Raw genomic sequence first — 15,500 nt, 5'->3', positions numbered from 1 at the left:
CAAAAGCATCATTAGAGTCCTTATAAAATATGAAGAAAAATAAATAACATTGTTAGTATTAATCAAGCTCTGCACAAAGCCCTGACTTTGGCATGAGTTGATGCTCTTGAGTCTGAATGGGAGCAAATCCATGTTGGAATATATAGTGGAAAGGTTTTCAAAAATAATGGTAGCTTTTTAGAAGGATATGCTCCCTAATGCACATGATGTTGATCTCTAAACCCAAATGTGCTTCAACAAGCTCACATGGGTGTGGTGTCAGTGTGTCCCACATACTTTTGGGCATGAAGTGCACATTCACCCATGACTGCGAATCTCTTCAATTCTATATTACTGCAGTAAGTTGCGACATTGCTTGGCAACAGCAGATAACTAAACTCTGTATCACCATGATCCTAGCAAAACTACTTAACAAGTCCTTCCTTGTTGACTCGTTCAAGACATGTTTAGCTGTTTTCGCATCACTCTCACATGTACACATTTTCAGGTCATGCCACATAAAAATATTTAGCATGGAATGAACTGTCGATCAAAATGGCTTTTCTGTTGCTCTGTATAAAAACAAAGCCATAATCATGTGGTGATGTCTTTAACTTGCGCCTTGAATCAGTAGCTTGTCTCGTTGACTGCTGTGCAGAGAGATGTTCTGTCTGCAGTGATCTCTCAGCCTTCATTACTCTGATTGCTGCTTTTGTCGTTATCTTTTAATGAATGCATCCGTCTTTGAATTGTTTGGAATGATGAAATTAAAGTTTTTGTCATCACACACTTTCTAGAAGTGCAACAGTGATAATTCCACGACATTCGAGTGAACTTGTTTTTATGTGTTATTTCTGGCACTTGACTGAAATAAAGCAGTTAGTCCGGTTGCAGGTTCTTACGAGACTGTAAAGTCTTTAGTCTGTACATGAATATGGCTGGGTGATACAGCTTAAAAATATAAAATTATCTATTGATATTCAATATAAACTGTCAGATATATCTGAATGTAAAATCTAATAAATAAATCAATATATGGAAATGAAATATTTAAGTTGTAATGCTTTAATTAGCTTGCTCCTGAAAGCCACAGTGAGGCAGGACACAAGCACAGTTGTGTAGGAAACATGGGTTTCCCAGTTATACAGTGTGGTTATAGGCGATTGATTTAATAGTGAGAGATTTATTTTTGTACACTGGCTCTGAAACAGTTTTTTCAATCCATCATTGCAACCACTCAATGTGTCTATCTACACTGATCAGTCACAACATTAAAACCATTGACCAGTGAATAACATGGACTGTTAGAGTGGCACTTGTCAAGGGATGTTGGTGAATATTTTAATATTCGTTTTATGGCTTTTGCATTCACATGAGAGCTCTTTATGAGAACAATAGTGGTTGGCAGCACTGCTGTGGTTCAACATCTGCTCTGCTCTGAGCCATGGGCACACGTGTGTGTACCCCCCCCCCCCCCCCAGACCAGCATCACATTCACGCACACCTCTACTAATTAACTCCCACTAGCACAGCCTCTAATTATCTGGGATCTGGCTCAATTAATTATTTTCACCCACCACGTTCGGCCCATAGCACACTATTCAATCGTTTTCGACTAATAGCATGTTCATTAGAATATGTGTGCAAACTGCAAAGTTCAATCAAAAACTAATCAAGTCAAAAGAGCAGAATTTGTAAATCCCTCGGATCGGAAGTAGACATTTGCAGTGTATATGTCGCTGGTGGCGCCTTCATTATTGAAATACTCACTGACGCACGAAGCGCAAAATTGATTCGGTTGGTAAGCAGACAGAGATAACAGCTTCTCAATTAAACTGTTTCATGTTTATGGGAACAATCTGTGATGTGTGATTGTTGCCTGGGATTTGTGGGAAAAAGCTTTTCCCTGCTCTGAGGTCTGGCTGTTCTGTTTAACTGTTTTTATTATCAATAATTTTTGCAGATACGTATTTTAATTTCCCTCTCAGCCGGTTTAGTTTGGCCCGATTTTATTGTATAACTTTCAAATTATGCTAAACCAATAGAAAGAAACCTTTTATAAAGCGGCAGAAACATACATGTTTAATAACTCACTGCTTTTAATTCACCGTTTCAGATATTCTTTGAGTATTGTTCAAAAACCATATTGAGAACGACTAATTAAAAAAGTATCCTTGTAAAGGCTTATGCTGTTCTGAACTTCTTTCAAACGCAGTTCAGAGCCCAGTTTAGGATGCAGAAAATTGCGAGAGATTATACTACATAGCGAGGCGAACGGCACAAAGCTGCATATCAAATTGCATTAATGCCTGCTTCTGGTGCAGCCAACCAATAGAAGTAACACTGTGAGCAGTGCGATATTGAAAAGGTCAGTGAGATATTTAGACACAATGCAGGTAGAATTAGTGGATAACACTTCTGTAATTAAAGGAAAAATGTATAGCGTCTAGTCTTGTTATTTGCCCATGAGGCCATTTGACCAACATGTCACGTTTTGAGGTGTGGAAATGTAGCCACAATAACAAACTGGTGTGTAAAACTCGGATGTATTTTAAAGATTATTTGCTGCGAACATTAAATATTTGACACACTTTTAAATGTCCAGCGTTAGGGTTGTGCCGATAGATGATTGTATCATGTATCGACGATAGTCCGAGATATCGACAGAAGCAGATTTCTCTGTCGATAATCAAGATGATATTAGGCTCATTCTCCTATTAATGTATTAGATTATAATAATAACTATTATTTTTATTAGGCTGCTTATTATAATTCAGCTATCAAACTGCCCAGCTATTTCACTTCATCCCCCGCATTTCACACGCATACACACACACCGCGAGCGCAGGAGGATTAGAGCCTGGAGTCACTGAAGTTGTCCGCTTTGACTCGGATAACTCGTTAAATCCATGAAATGATAGAGATAGAAAGGGAGGAGTTGGTGTCCCACACATTTAATGGCTGCTACACGGCATCACGCTCTTCTCAAACATGAGAGATTAACTCTTTCTTGGCGTTACAAATAAAGGCAAAATATTAACAAGGCGGCAGAGCGAATTTATCATCCATAAGTTTGCTCTCCCGCCTTGTTATTATTTTCATGCACTCCAAACTATAATCTGATGCATTGTTTCGGCCGTTACAAAGTCTCCATCTACAAACAGACGTACATTGTCTCCAAATATAAGGTATTTCATTGCACTTTAACAAGTAATCTCAACGGCCTATATATGTGCAATATTTTAAACGAGCCCTCACTAACGGAGTTTAATGCCACCGTTATGTTAGAACGCATCTCATTCTTGTTTCTGTGGCGGTGCATCGGTCTCGTCATGAGGCGCGCGATCCGGAGAGCTGTATGACTGATGCATCAGTTCAATTCAACTTACTCCAAACAAATTAACTCACCGGTTTTAAATACTTTATATTTAACGTGTTCATTTATGCCCAATATTAGTGTTAAACTGCTGGACTTTAAATGAAATCTACTATTGATTTTCACCGTTTACGGACTTTACAGAACATTTAGACTGATAGCTTCCGTGCGCAGATGCGGCAGATTTGTCACAGGACGCGCGATATGACAAATGCGTCCGACTATGTATGAACTAGTTGTTTTAAATACAGTATTTTTATATTTAATGTTAGTTTATCAGTATGTTTGAAAGTATATTTTTTCGATTATTGACGATTCCATAGGCTCTCTCTCGTGCACCTGCGAGGTTTAAAACAGCAAATAGTTATGCTATGATAGGAACAAAGAGTCTCTCTCTTGCTCCACCCGGGCACGAAAATATTGTGTATCGTCGATCTCACGGGCTGACGATATGACGATTTGAAAAATAACCATATTGCCCAACACTATCCAGCGTTTAGTTGATCCTGATAAGCGCTCGTCGTCACGATGAAACACAATGGATTTCTTCTTTAGTGAAGGTGTTTGGTGCCACAGTATCTTTGTTTCCAGGCAGAACGTTAAAGAACACGACACGCACATCTCCCATAAATCCTGTATAATTCAACCAATCCGATGATGACTTCGACACTCTTGAAATGTTTCCACTTTTGTGTCCCATATGCATCAGACGTTTAGCCAATGGTCCTTGGGCGTGATGTATTAGGCTGAGACTAAAATATCCCTAACTGGCCCATATACCATGTCATGGTGATAGGATATGTATGATTTAAAATGCTGAATGCATCTTTTTTTATTGCAATTGCGAAGTAGTGATTATTCTTGGAGTGTTTAAAACATAAAATTATAATATATTAAGTGTTAACTAGGGTTGCACGATGTGTCGTTTAAGCATCGATATCGCGATGTATGAATCCATGATAGTCACATCGCAGGATGGAACAATATGCGAGTCAATAAATAAATTGCTGAATTTCCATTTTTATGAGAACGATCACTTTAAGTTTGCTGCAGCAACTTGACTGAAAAAGTCTGAATGCTTTGATTTCTCTCAGCTTGACGCCTCTTAGGATTTTCTATGGTAAACCAGCAAAGACTGTCTCTCTTACTCTGCCGTACAACCTTAGTTCCTTCGGTTTAACGTTGCACTTGCACTGATTTAGAGGTTTCATAAATGTCTGACATTAGAGAAACCCAGTGGACATTCATGGATTATATGGTGCAGTAAAAAGATGATGGTTGTATTAAACTTTAAGAACAACATTTCAAAAGCACTGGATAAATATTTGGCTGCGTTCCTGTAACCAGCACATGTAGAATGAGGGATGTGTGAAGACATTTGGCCAGCGGTTGTGGTTGCTACATCTGTTTGTTAAAGATAATCTTTCTTTCTCCAGGCCTGATCCCCACCCGAGGGGAGCCGCACAGCAGCCTGACTCACTGCAGGAGCAAGATGAAGAGATCTTGGGTTCAGATGATGAGGAACAAGAAGATCCCAATGACTACTGCAAGGGTGAGAGTCCTGTGATCATACTACAGGGAGAGATTCTTGTGTACAGTAAAAGATGCATTGACTACTTTTGTTAGGCTGCAATTTAATTTAATATATGCACAAGCATATAGTACAAATAGGGTGTGATAGTTGGTTGGTGTTGCATTTGTATTTACAACAGAAATGCTACAGTCACTGTAATTTCTTGAATGTGTGGACAGTGGAAATCAAAACGTGTTAACTCAGAGCGAGGGCTCAAACTTTTATTTTGAAATTGCAATGAACAGTTAACGTATTGAGGAAGGTGTATTCTCCTGTGTTTGTGTAGGTTTATAAATTATTTACCGTACTAATCTGATGAAATGGTGTACATTGCATTCCCAGAGGATCTTTATAATAAACCCAAACACACAACAACATGCAGAGGTATAGTTTGATAGACTCGACACATGTAAATGATAGCAGTTTGTGTGGATTAGCATTTACTGCGAGTCCCTTAAATTAAATTAAACAATTAAAGCGTATATATATTAAAGGGTTCATATAATGCGATTTCAAGTTATCCTAAAGATCCCTAAAGTTGCAAGCAACCCCCCGCCCCCAAAAAAGAAGCTGTTGAGGTTTTTAGGTACTTTTAGGACCGCACGCCATCCTAGACGGGACCGCCTTGTTGCCAGAAATTTGTGCATCCTGTCTGCTTTTGTCATTGGCGGAGCAGTCGGTCCATCCCACCTTTCCAGTAAATACAACTTGTGATTGGACTGTACGTCAGCACACAGCAAAGCATTGGCCAAGAGCAGAAGGCCCTCCCTCCAGGCTTTTTTTTTTCTTTTCTTTTTTAAGTTGCGAGGTTGCGAAGCATTTTCGCTCGGTCTGAGTTTCAGAGTTTCAGACTAGAACTGCATGACAATGCTGCCACAAATCACGTGAGTCGCAAGCTCGCAACTGTGTGGGCGTATCTCCGCAAAGTTGGTGTTGTAAACTCGGCTCTGAAAAAATTGTCTGCAATAGGAGTGCAAATGTAATGTAATAAGTTTCACCCTTTCGAACCTCAGTTTTCAGAGTTTCAAAACTTTTTTTCACCTATTCGCACACCAGTTTTCAGATCACTATTTACAAGGTTTCAAATCTTGAAAACAAACTATACACTGGGAGAACAGTGACAAATTCGAAACTCAGAAAAAATGATTGCACAACACCGTTAAAAAGAGTGTTGCACTTCTGAAGAAAAGAAAGTCAAAAACAAAATTATGTTTGCAGAGATGTAAAAAATTTTTTACCACTTTGCAAGCCTGCAAAGCTCGGTTTTGGAGTTTCAAAATTTTTTTTCACACATTCGCACACCAGTTTTCAAATTAGCATATACAAGGTTTCAAACCTGGAAAACAATCTAATACAGGGGGAATAATACAGGTTTGCAGAGATATTTTTATTTTTTTACATTTTGCAAGCTTATTTTTCTCGTATTTTTCGATCTTGCAAAACTTTTTTTGTAAGATTTTGAGTTTTCAAACACTAAGTTTCAACCTTTCAGAACTTTATTTTCAGTTTTGAATCATGGCAGGATTTTAATCCCATATGTTTCCCGCCACCGCCATGTTGTTGAATCAAAAATACTTTGTTTGGCCTTGCAAAAGAGGTCACAACTACAAATCAGTGGTTAAGTTGTATTTACAGCACTGTTTCAGAACAGTTCAATCCAAATAGATGTGTGCAATGCATTTTATGGAGGACTGTTTCCTTATGACTTTGAGCAGTGTAGAGTAGCATTTCTCAATTCCAGTCCTCACGCCCCCCTGCTCTGCATATTTTGTATGTTTCTTTTATGGATTGAAATGTTTATTCTATTCGAACATAAGTGCAATGTGAAGTAGACATGCCATGATTCTGTTATATTCTGCCATGATTCCAGTTCGAAGAGAACATATGTTCCATTCAAAGTGCATTGAAGTGTGTGAGACGTGAATTTAAATTGTATTTATTTACAGAGGTATATGATGTCACACTTGTCCATGTGTGAAGACGTTGCGCAGCGGAAATCTGTAAATGAATGTTCCTAAGTGAAGTAAACTTCAGCAGATTTCTCCTGCTCAGGGAGTAGGGAGCAATGAACACTGTGTAGGGACCATGTCAATGGGAACACAGTTCATACATGGAGCTCACTTCTAACGAGCTGATTATCTGAATCAGGTGTGTAAATAAACAGAGACATGCTAAATATGCAGAGCTGTGGGCGCGAGGACTGGAATTGAGAACCGCTGGTTTAGAGTAGCACTTGTTGTTTGTCATTTCTCCGATAACGAATGCAGACATGGTTTTATGTTTACGCAGCATGATGCAGTGCCTAAAACGCGTATAAGTCATTATAATCCGGAATTATACATCCCCACTGGATGCAACAAATGCCTTGTTTTTAAAGGGATTTAGTCCTGTCGCACAGTGTTCTGACTGGGACACGCATCACAGTATGACAAGGGGCGTAACATTTACATCACGCGCTTGAGGCATTCGGCTAATCACAAATCACTGGATAGCTGGCCAATCAGAGCACACCTCGCTTTTCAGACTGATGAGCTTTGTAAAAAAAAAAAAAGTGTTTTAGAAAGGTGGGGCATAGAGAAACAATGTACATTATGTGGAAAATAATGTTTTTTGAACCTTGAACCACATGAAAGCATTTAATTTCACCAAATACACAAGTGTATTTTTTATTTTTTTTTAAACAACATATGACAATTTTTAAAAAATGAAATAGAGGATTATTTTAATCGAATACTTGAGGAGAATCGAGGAATTGTTGCAGCCCTGTTTAAGACATATTATTAGAATTATTATAAATGATTAAATCGTTGATTACGTTTAGATTTTTTTTTTTTTTTTTATGAAATACTACTATTATTTAATAATAATCATTGTCATCATAATCAAGTTGATCTATAATCACAATATGAATTCTATTGCCAAGTTGTAACACCCTTAAGAAGAACAGCAAACTGGATCTTAAAACACATGATGTGTTTTGTTTCTCTGAAATTTGTTTAATAAACAAAGGAGTGAACATAGATATGATTACATTTTGGGAGAGTTGAACTACATAACATTTTATAACTTGAATTACCTGACTTTGTAGTTAAAGATCATACCACACTGTTTAACCAAGTTAAAGACTTGTATTGAAGTCATTTCATGTATGAATATTGTTTTTAATAAATTGTATTTTTTAAATAAAATAATGTATCTGGAAAGTTTTCATTTTTTACCCTTATATCCAAATAAATCCAGATGTTTTATTGCTAACAGTGTTTTCTAACAACCAAAACCTCATTTTCTAGGTGGTTATCACCATGTGAAAATCGGTGACCTGTTTAACGGACGGTATCATGTAATCCGCAAGCTGGGATGGGGCCATTTTTCTACTGTTTGGTTTGCTTGGGACATACAGTACGTTAACTTACCTGTCTGTTATATCTTTTTCTTCTTTCAAGCAATACAATTTATGAATGAAATGTGTACTGAGAAGAAATGTATTGTTTTGGTTGCAGAGGGAAGCGTTTTGTGGCCATGAAAGTGGTTAAGAGCGCAGAGCACTACACTGAAACAGCACTCGATGAGATCAAGCTTCTGAGAGCGGTGAGTTCCCCCAACACCAGGGCTGATTTACAAACCATTACCAAGCATTATTCCCGAGACCATTTAGTGTCAGATGAATTGGAGAGCGTGGTGGGAAAGTAATGAAAGTCAGGTGTATCCACATGCCCCGAGGAAAGTGGTTTCATCAAATAAAAACACTGTTAATTTTGTAATAAACCAAAGATAAAGATTTTATCTTTAAAACTGTCTGAGGCCTGATATCTTTTTTTCCCCCATCTGGTGGATTCAGGTCAGGAACACAGACCAGAATGATCCCAGCAGGGAGAAAGTGGTGCAGTTATTGGACGACTTCAAGATTTCGGGTGTGAACGGAACCCGTATCCTTTCAGTGCCACTGTTTATCGAACAGGTTTCCTTTGATTTTATGAGAGGTCCGCAGGTGTTTTTCTAGTGCACTCTGTATTCACTTCTGTACAGGATGCAGTTTTCAGCTGCCGGCATCTCTTGATCTACAGCTGTGAGAGTAGGCGCTTTGCCCAGATTTAGCTCAGCTCGCTCTTTTATTCGTGAAGTGCAGCTTGTAATGATCTGGAGCTCTTGGCTTGTGTTCTTCATCATTTCTCTTTAACATACGCTGTCAGATGTGTGTATGGTGTTTGAAGTTCTCGGCCACCATCTGTTGAAGTGGATTATCAAGTCCAACTACCAGGGCCTGCCGCTGCCGTGTGTCAAGAGCATTATACGACAGGTATGTGTTTCTGCTCAGAATCATTAGATGTGCTTTACTGCAGGTCAAACCAACATTTTCTCCGCGTAGGTTTTGCAAGGCCTGGACTACCTGCACACCAAGTGTAAGATCATTCACACTGATATAAAGCCAGAAAACATCTTGATGGATGTGAATGAGGCGTACGTCAGAAGACTGGCCGCGGAGGCCACGGAGTGGCAGAAATCTGGAGCTCCTCCCCCTTCTGGATCCGCAGGTGACGGCAAGAACTGCTCTTAGAACAGGATTATTAACAGATGGCAGAAAACTTCTAATGTCACTATTATTATTAATGTTATTAATAAAGGTGCCATAGAATGGAAAAGCGTATTTGCCTCGGCATAGATTAATAATAAGAGTTCTGTACATGGAGGTGACATACTGTGAGCCTCAAACACTGTTGTTTCCTCCTTATGTAAATCTTGTGCATGCAAAGAACACTGAAAAAGAGGCGAATCCCAGCAAATCACTGACTGCGATGTTACATTCGGGATCATTAATGTTTACGCCCCCAACATTTGCATAATGTTCACCAGCCCATGTTCTAGACCAGCCGGACCGGCACAGCTGAATCATCCATGCAGTGTTGCCAGATATTGCTATTAAAACAAACGAAAACCGATAAATAAATAAACCAAAATTATTTATACACAGCAGAGAGCTTTATAATCTATAACAGAACTGGCCAGTTATTAAAAATGTATTCTGTTCAGTGGGTTATGACAAAGTTTGCATAATATATATTTTTTTAGAGTAGTCAAGCAAGTATATATTTTTAAACTTATTAATTACACAAGTGGTGAATAAATTGATCACAAATTAATTGCACATCAAATATGGTTGAGAAATTACCTCTTAAAGGATCATTTAAAGTCATCATTGTGTTTAATGGGGAAACATCAAATAAATTGGCATCATTTTGTATAAATGATTCAGAAAGTCTTTTTAAAGCAGAATAAAAATTATTATTTCATGTTATGTTATAAAATTTAAAATATGATATATAATTATTATAGAATGTTTATTGGAAATATTACTAAATTATTACAAGTACTGAATTTGCTAGAAGTCACAAAACATAAGTAATTTTTTGGTTATAAGCCATATATCTAGCATCTAGACTGTCAGGATGTGTCTGAATGTTCTGTTGTATTGGTCTGACATTGAACATGCTGAAAACAGTATGTCAGTGTGAAAATGTAATGGTTCTGATATCAGTGAAAGACTGCTGTTTTATATAGCTGAAACTTCACATCCATTCACCTCTTCTGACACCTCAGCAGAGAACATCTCCATTGATTCATTCTGCAGAGTGACGTAAAGTCTGCAGGGTGTTTCTAAATGAAGAGCGGTGACTCATGAACTCCTCTGAACAACTGAAGGAAGACACATTCTTTGGAGAACCTCATATGCACTGCTTTTGAACTCTGTGTAGCCACTGAAAACATGTCCTGCTTTCATGATGTCGATAGTACACAACAAGATGCTGATGTTGTCTTCTCTGTTTCATCTTCTTCCTCTATTGCAGTGAGTACAGCTCCAGCCCCAAAACAAGTGAGTGTTCCTCAGAGATGAGTTCTTTAGCATCTTTCATGATGTCCATCAGTAGTTCATTCACACATAAGTTCATAGAAAAGTTAAAAGATTGTTTTCTTCAGATGGGCAAAATGTCGAAGAACAAGAAGAAAAAGATGAAGAAGAAACAGAAGCGTCAGGCTGAGCTCTTGGAGAAGAGGATTCTAGAGATAGAGGGGCTGGAGAAAGGGCCTGAGGGGGGAGAAGAGGAAGAGGAGGATGAAACGGAGACGCCCGACAGCACCCCGTCAGTCCCCACCCTGCATGACATCACAGCAGAGGCCACGCTGGGTGAGTGAACATCAACTCAGACGTGATTATTAGTGCTGTTAGAGCAAATAATTAGTTAACGGCTAGTCTTTGGGAAAACGGAACATCCAAACGCTCGTCTACAACTCATCGACCTCAAATATAACTTTACATGGCCGCTCAATCTAATATTAACCTAGAGAAATGTGTGCTATTCAGTGTCTGTGTGGAAGCTGAACAGTAGCGCTCACTGCAGGACGGATGGAGGCACCGCTGCGCTCACCTGCTCTTAAAATGCCCCTATTATGGATTTTTTTTATTTATTATTCTTTCATGCAGTATTTAACACAGCTCTAACAAGTTGTTTTTTAAAATGAATCCCATCATTCATTATGAAACACTAGCATATTGCCCGCCCACTTTTTTTGCGTTGGTCTGAATGAAAATGTAAATTAATTCTTTGCCACTAGGTGCCGCTTTTGGAGCAGTACACAAACACTGCTTTGTCAGGCATTACAGGCATGATTAAATGATATTTGACCAATCACTGCAGATCAGCGTCATGCAAAGGAGGGGTTAGGGAAATTTTTTTTTAGCAAATAAGGTAAAATTGCATGCATATTATAAGACAATGAAAGTGTTTTTTTTTTTGACCTTGCAAGCATTTCAACCTGTTGTTGGGAACTTCCAAAACCAAAATATGAATGCTTCATTACCCATAATATGGGCACTTTAAAGTACTCCCTCTATTTTGGTCATAGAGATAAGATTAACACATCTTTGAAATCAGTAAAGACTTGACTTTTATTTGTTTGCTCACAATAACATCAAAACATTGTGCTTTTTTTGTATAATAATCAAAGCAAACAGGATGCTCTTTCTGCTGTCTCGGTCTACGTGAAGTTGAGCACGAAACTGTGTGTATGCTTGCCTTACAAATTTTAAAAAAAAGTCTATAGACAGTGAAATGTCTACTTTTGAATAAACTAATTCAAATGGAAAGCAAATTTTCTCAGATCTGTATGAAATGGATATATATTAGTGCTGCAACGACGCGTCGACGTCATCGATTACGTCGACTACAAAAATACGTCCGACGTGCGTTAAATGCGTCAACGCGTCACACTGTTTGTTTACATCTCGCGTAATGGCATACTGGGAATGGAGAAAGTTGCATTCTATCACAAAAACAGAGTTATCAAAAGTATGGGAATGCTTTAAACAGAGGACAAATAAAATGGCCCTTTGTTCCCTTTGCAAAACCGATATGGTGGACCACGGCAGCACAACTGCGATGCGCGAGCACCTCAGAAGAAAACATCTTGGCGCTCTCTGGTGTTACGGTTTAACTGGTTACCGTGTGATCTGGTGACCAACTTCCTGGTTCAGGTCTGATATTCTTGTGCTTGCGGCATTCTGAAAAGTTGAGATGTTTTTAACTCGATGCGGTGCGGACGCGCTTGAAAAAACGAGCACGTCACTTCCATTATGAGCGCGCTTATCGTGCGCCTACATTGGAAATAACGAACTTGAGCGCACAAAAGACGTGATATGTGAATGGCCCCTTAAAAGACAGCAAGCCGCGTGACAACCGTCACAAACCACCGAGCTACCCCGAATCAGCTCCAGGTCTCTGGAAACCATGCTAAACCATAGCAGAACCCTGACTACATTTTATGGTTTGTGATGCTAAAGAACATTTCATGACGTATCAGACAACTGTAAATTTATAGCTACTGTGGTTTAATTATAAACGCTATCATAAACTCATATTTACTATAGTAAAATAATTTTCTTTTTTATGATTATTTTATACTGTAAAATCTTCAACCACATACAGTAGGTTGAAAATGAATAAAGATTGAAATATAATATTAGAAGTTGTACTTATATATTTTTTGTAAAGTTATCCAAAGGATTCATTAGCTAATTAAAAAAAAATAACATTAGATTATTTATTTATCGTAATAAAAATAATCATTAGATTAGTCAACTAATCAAAAAAACAATCGTTAGATTAGTCGACAGAAAAAATAATCGTTAGTTGCAGCTCTAATATATATATGCATATAGGCGCATCCACTACTGTGGAGATGACGAGTCTGTGTTGCCGAGTTCATCTCTTATATCAAATACAAAGAAAGAACTAGTTTGTCAATGAATTATAAAATGTTAATTCAACCTCCTTACGTTTTTCCCAGAAACATTCATAATCATTATATTCTGCTGTGTGCTGTGGCAAGTTTTATGCATGCGCTTATTATGCAATGTAGGCAATTAAATGCTCATTCTTATTACTACGAGTTGACCAGAAAACTTTAGTCGAGGACAGCCGTAATAACAACACTGACAGCAAGGCCCAAACTGTGCAGGTAAATTGCTTCTCATTCAATATAACAGAACAATTCAAAGTAAAAAAATAAAAATAATAAATAATTTCAATGAAAGAATATAGAAGAACTCTGCATAATGTATATACTGTATGTACATACACATATATGATACATATTCTCTCCAAATATATAACATTTTCTATTCTAATTTTCATGTTATATCATCTAATAATCCTTCACTGCATGCACTGTAATGCAGAACTAGATGCTGATTTGCAACCGCTATTATGGATTCAGTCAGTTCATTCAGGAAAGGATTCTTTCTTTAAAAACTGTTTTGTTATTTGATAAATCTAGCAAAGCACTCAGAACACCTTAGCAATGATTAATGCTCTGGAATCCATTAACAACACTGAGCATAGGCAAATACCAGTTACATTTCCTTATACATATCAATCTAAAGCGGTTACTACCATTATTAATTATGAAATGACACACTGGGCTTTGTTGTGAGATATTCTGTAATGCAGAAGAATGTCTGCTGCTTTTCTTTGAGTTTAGTCACATCCTAGTCATTTAAAAAAAAAAAAATGCTTCCAGCTACGGTCTTCATCAGTTATAACTGGTGCTGCTGCGCTCGAGTCCGAGTACTGTGTCGAGAAACATCAGTGTTTTTACTCCGAGAATGTGTTGAAATCAAACATTTCTGAACTTCATTCCACTCCAGATGGCATCACAGATGGTTGGTCTCAGCACAGAGGCGCCATCAACGGTCACAGCAAGGGCCCTGAGGAAGAGCAGACCCTGGATCTCCAGCAGCAGACGAAGGACGACACCCCTGTGAACCCCTACGACAGCGGCGCTGAGGGCTCCGAGCCTACTAACCCCTATCCAGTCTGCAACGGCACCGCAGAGAACGAGCCCAGCCCTCCGTCCCCTGTCGCCACAGACGGTAATGGACCTTTGATTTGTGGCATGGTTGAGACACAGTGCCCTAGGGTACAGGATCAAGGGAGCCCCACGAAGGAGCTGAACTGCTCCGGTTCTGTTGAGGGCCCCAGGGCGGAGATGGGCCTCACCATGGAGGTGGACCCCAGCGCGCAGGCAGTCACAGAGGAGGAGAGTCTGAAGGACGGTCAGTGCGGAGCTCTCACTGGAGGAACACCCGTTCTCTCTCGCTCTCTCTCTCCCTCTATCTCTCTCTGTGTGTTATCCTACAGAGTCTCTAACACTGTCTGCTGAGCTAGAATCACTAACAGCCTGATTTTATGGTGTTTAATAATTTATTTTATTCCAGTGTTTAACCAGGTTCCCGTAGATCATACTATAAAATTATAAAGTTGCAGAGTTCCTCCAGTCATATCAGGGAATTACTTTTGAATTTACAGGCAATGAAATTAATAGGTTTTAAACGTTTGAAATAAATAATCAGTTAGACTAAGGTTAAAAATCAATAAATTAAAAACAACTTATTAATTATCAATTATATGCATGAAAATGTTTTTGGAAGAGAGGAAAAATGGTATACAGTATATACATTGCCCTCCAAGTATTGGAAGAGTAAAGACAAATTTTTTTTCGGTTTTTCTGTTTCTGTTTGCTGTGTCCTGTTGCATTAATTCTTTAGATATTAAAAACAGGGAATGTGTCTTAAGCCCGGGACACACCAAGCCGAAGATTAGCCGTTTGCATTTTAAGGTCATATTCTTACTATTAACAAACCAGTAACTATGACTTTTGCCTCAATAAACTCTTAATTTACTACTTTAGTTAGTTAAGTAGTTAAGTTTAGGTATTTGGTAGAATTAGGGATTTAGAATATGGTCATGCAGAATATGTGTTTTATAAATACTAATAAACAGCCAATATGTTAATAATATACATGCTAATAAGCAACTAGTTAAATGGGTCATATGATGCTTTTTTTAAAATATCATTATTTTGTGTATTTGGTGTAACAGAATATGTTGACATGCTTTAATGTTCAAAAAACACATTATTTTTCAAATACTGTACATTATTGTAGGTCCTCTATGCCCCGCCTCTCTCAAACGCATAGTTTTCTACAAAGTCCCTCCTTCTGACAAGTTCAGTCTGCTC

General features: G+C 38.2%; 1 protein-coding gene across 3 annotated transcripts in view; it reads left to right on the top strand.

Moving 5' to 3' along the window:
* Positions 1–15,500, top strand: part of srpk1b (SRSF protein kinase 1b) — a 37,502-nt gene that overhangs the window by 15,491 nt on the left and 6,511 nt on the right. For all 3 annotated transcript variants that reach the window (XM_052569591.1, XM_052569590.1, XM_052569592.1), the window contains 9 exons: positions 4,792–4,907; positions 8,219–8,327; positions 8,429–8,516; positions 8,767–8,854; positions 9,119–9,225; positions 9,295–9,460; positions 10,772–10,797; positions 10,902–11,109; positions 14,128–14,535. In XM_052569591.1, coding sequence (XP_052425551.1) covers positions 4,792–4,907; positions 8,219–8,327; positions 8,429–8,516; positions 8,767–8,854; positions 9,119–9,225; positions 9,295–9,460; positions 10,772–10,797; positions 10,902–11,109; positions 14,128–14,535 — 1,316 coding nt within the window. The remainder of the gene's footprint in view (positions 1–4,791; positions 4,908–8,218; positions 8,328–8,428; positions 8,517–8,766; positions 8,855–9,118; positions 9,226–9,294; positions 9,461–10,771; positions 10,798–10,901; positions 11,110–14,127; positions 14,536–15,500) is intronic.

The sequence above is a fragment of the Carassius gibelio genome, chromosome B11, assembly GCF_023724105.1.
Source record: "Carassius gibelio isolate Cgi1373 ecotype wild population from Czech Republic chromosome B11, carGib1.2-hapl.c, whole genome shotgun sequence".
Classification (NCBI taxonomy): domain Eukaryota; kingdom Metazoa; phylum Chordata; class Actinopteri; order Cypriniformes; family Cyprinidae; genus Carassius; species Carassius gibelio.
Note: the sequence above shows the minus strand (reverse complement) of the source record. Positions and strands in the feature narration are given on the sequence as shown.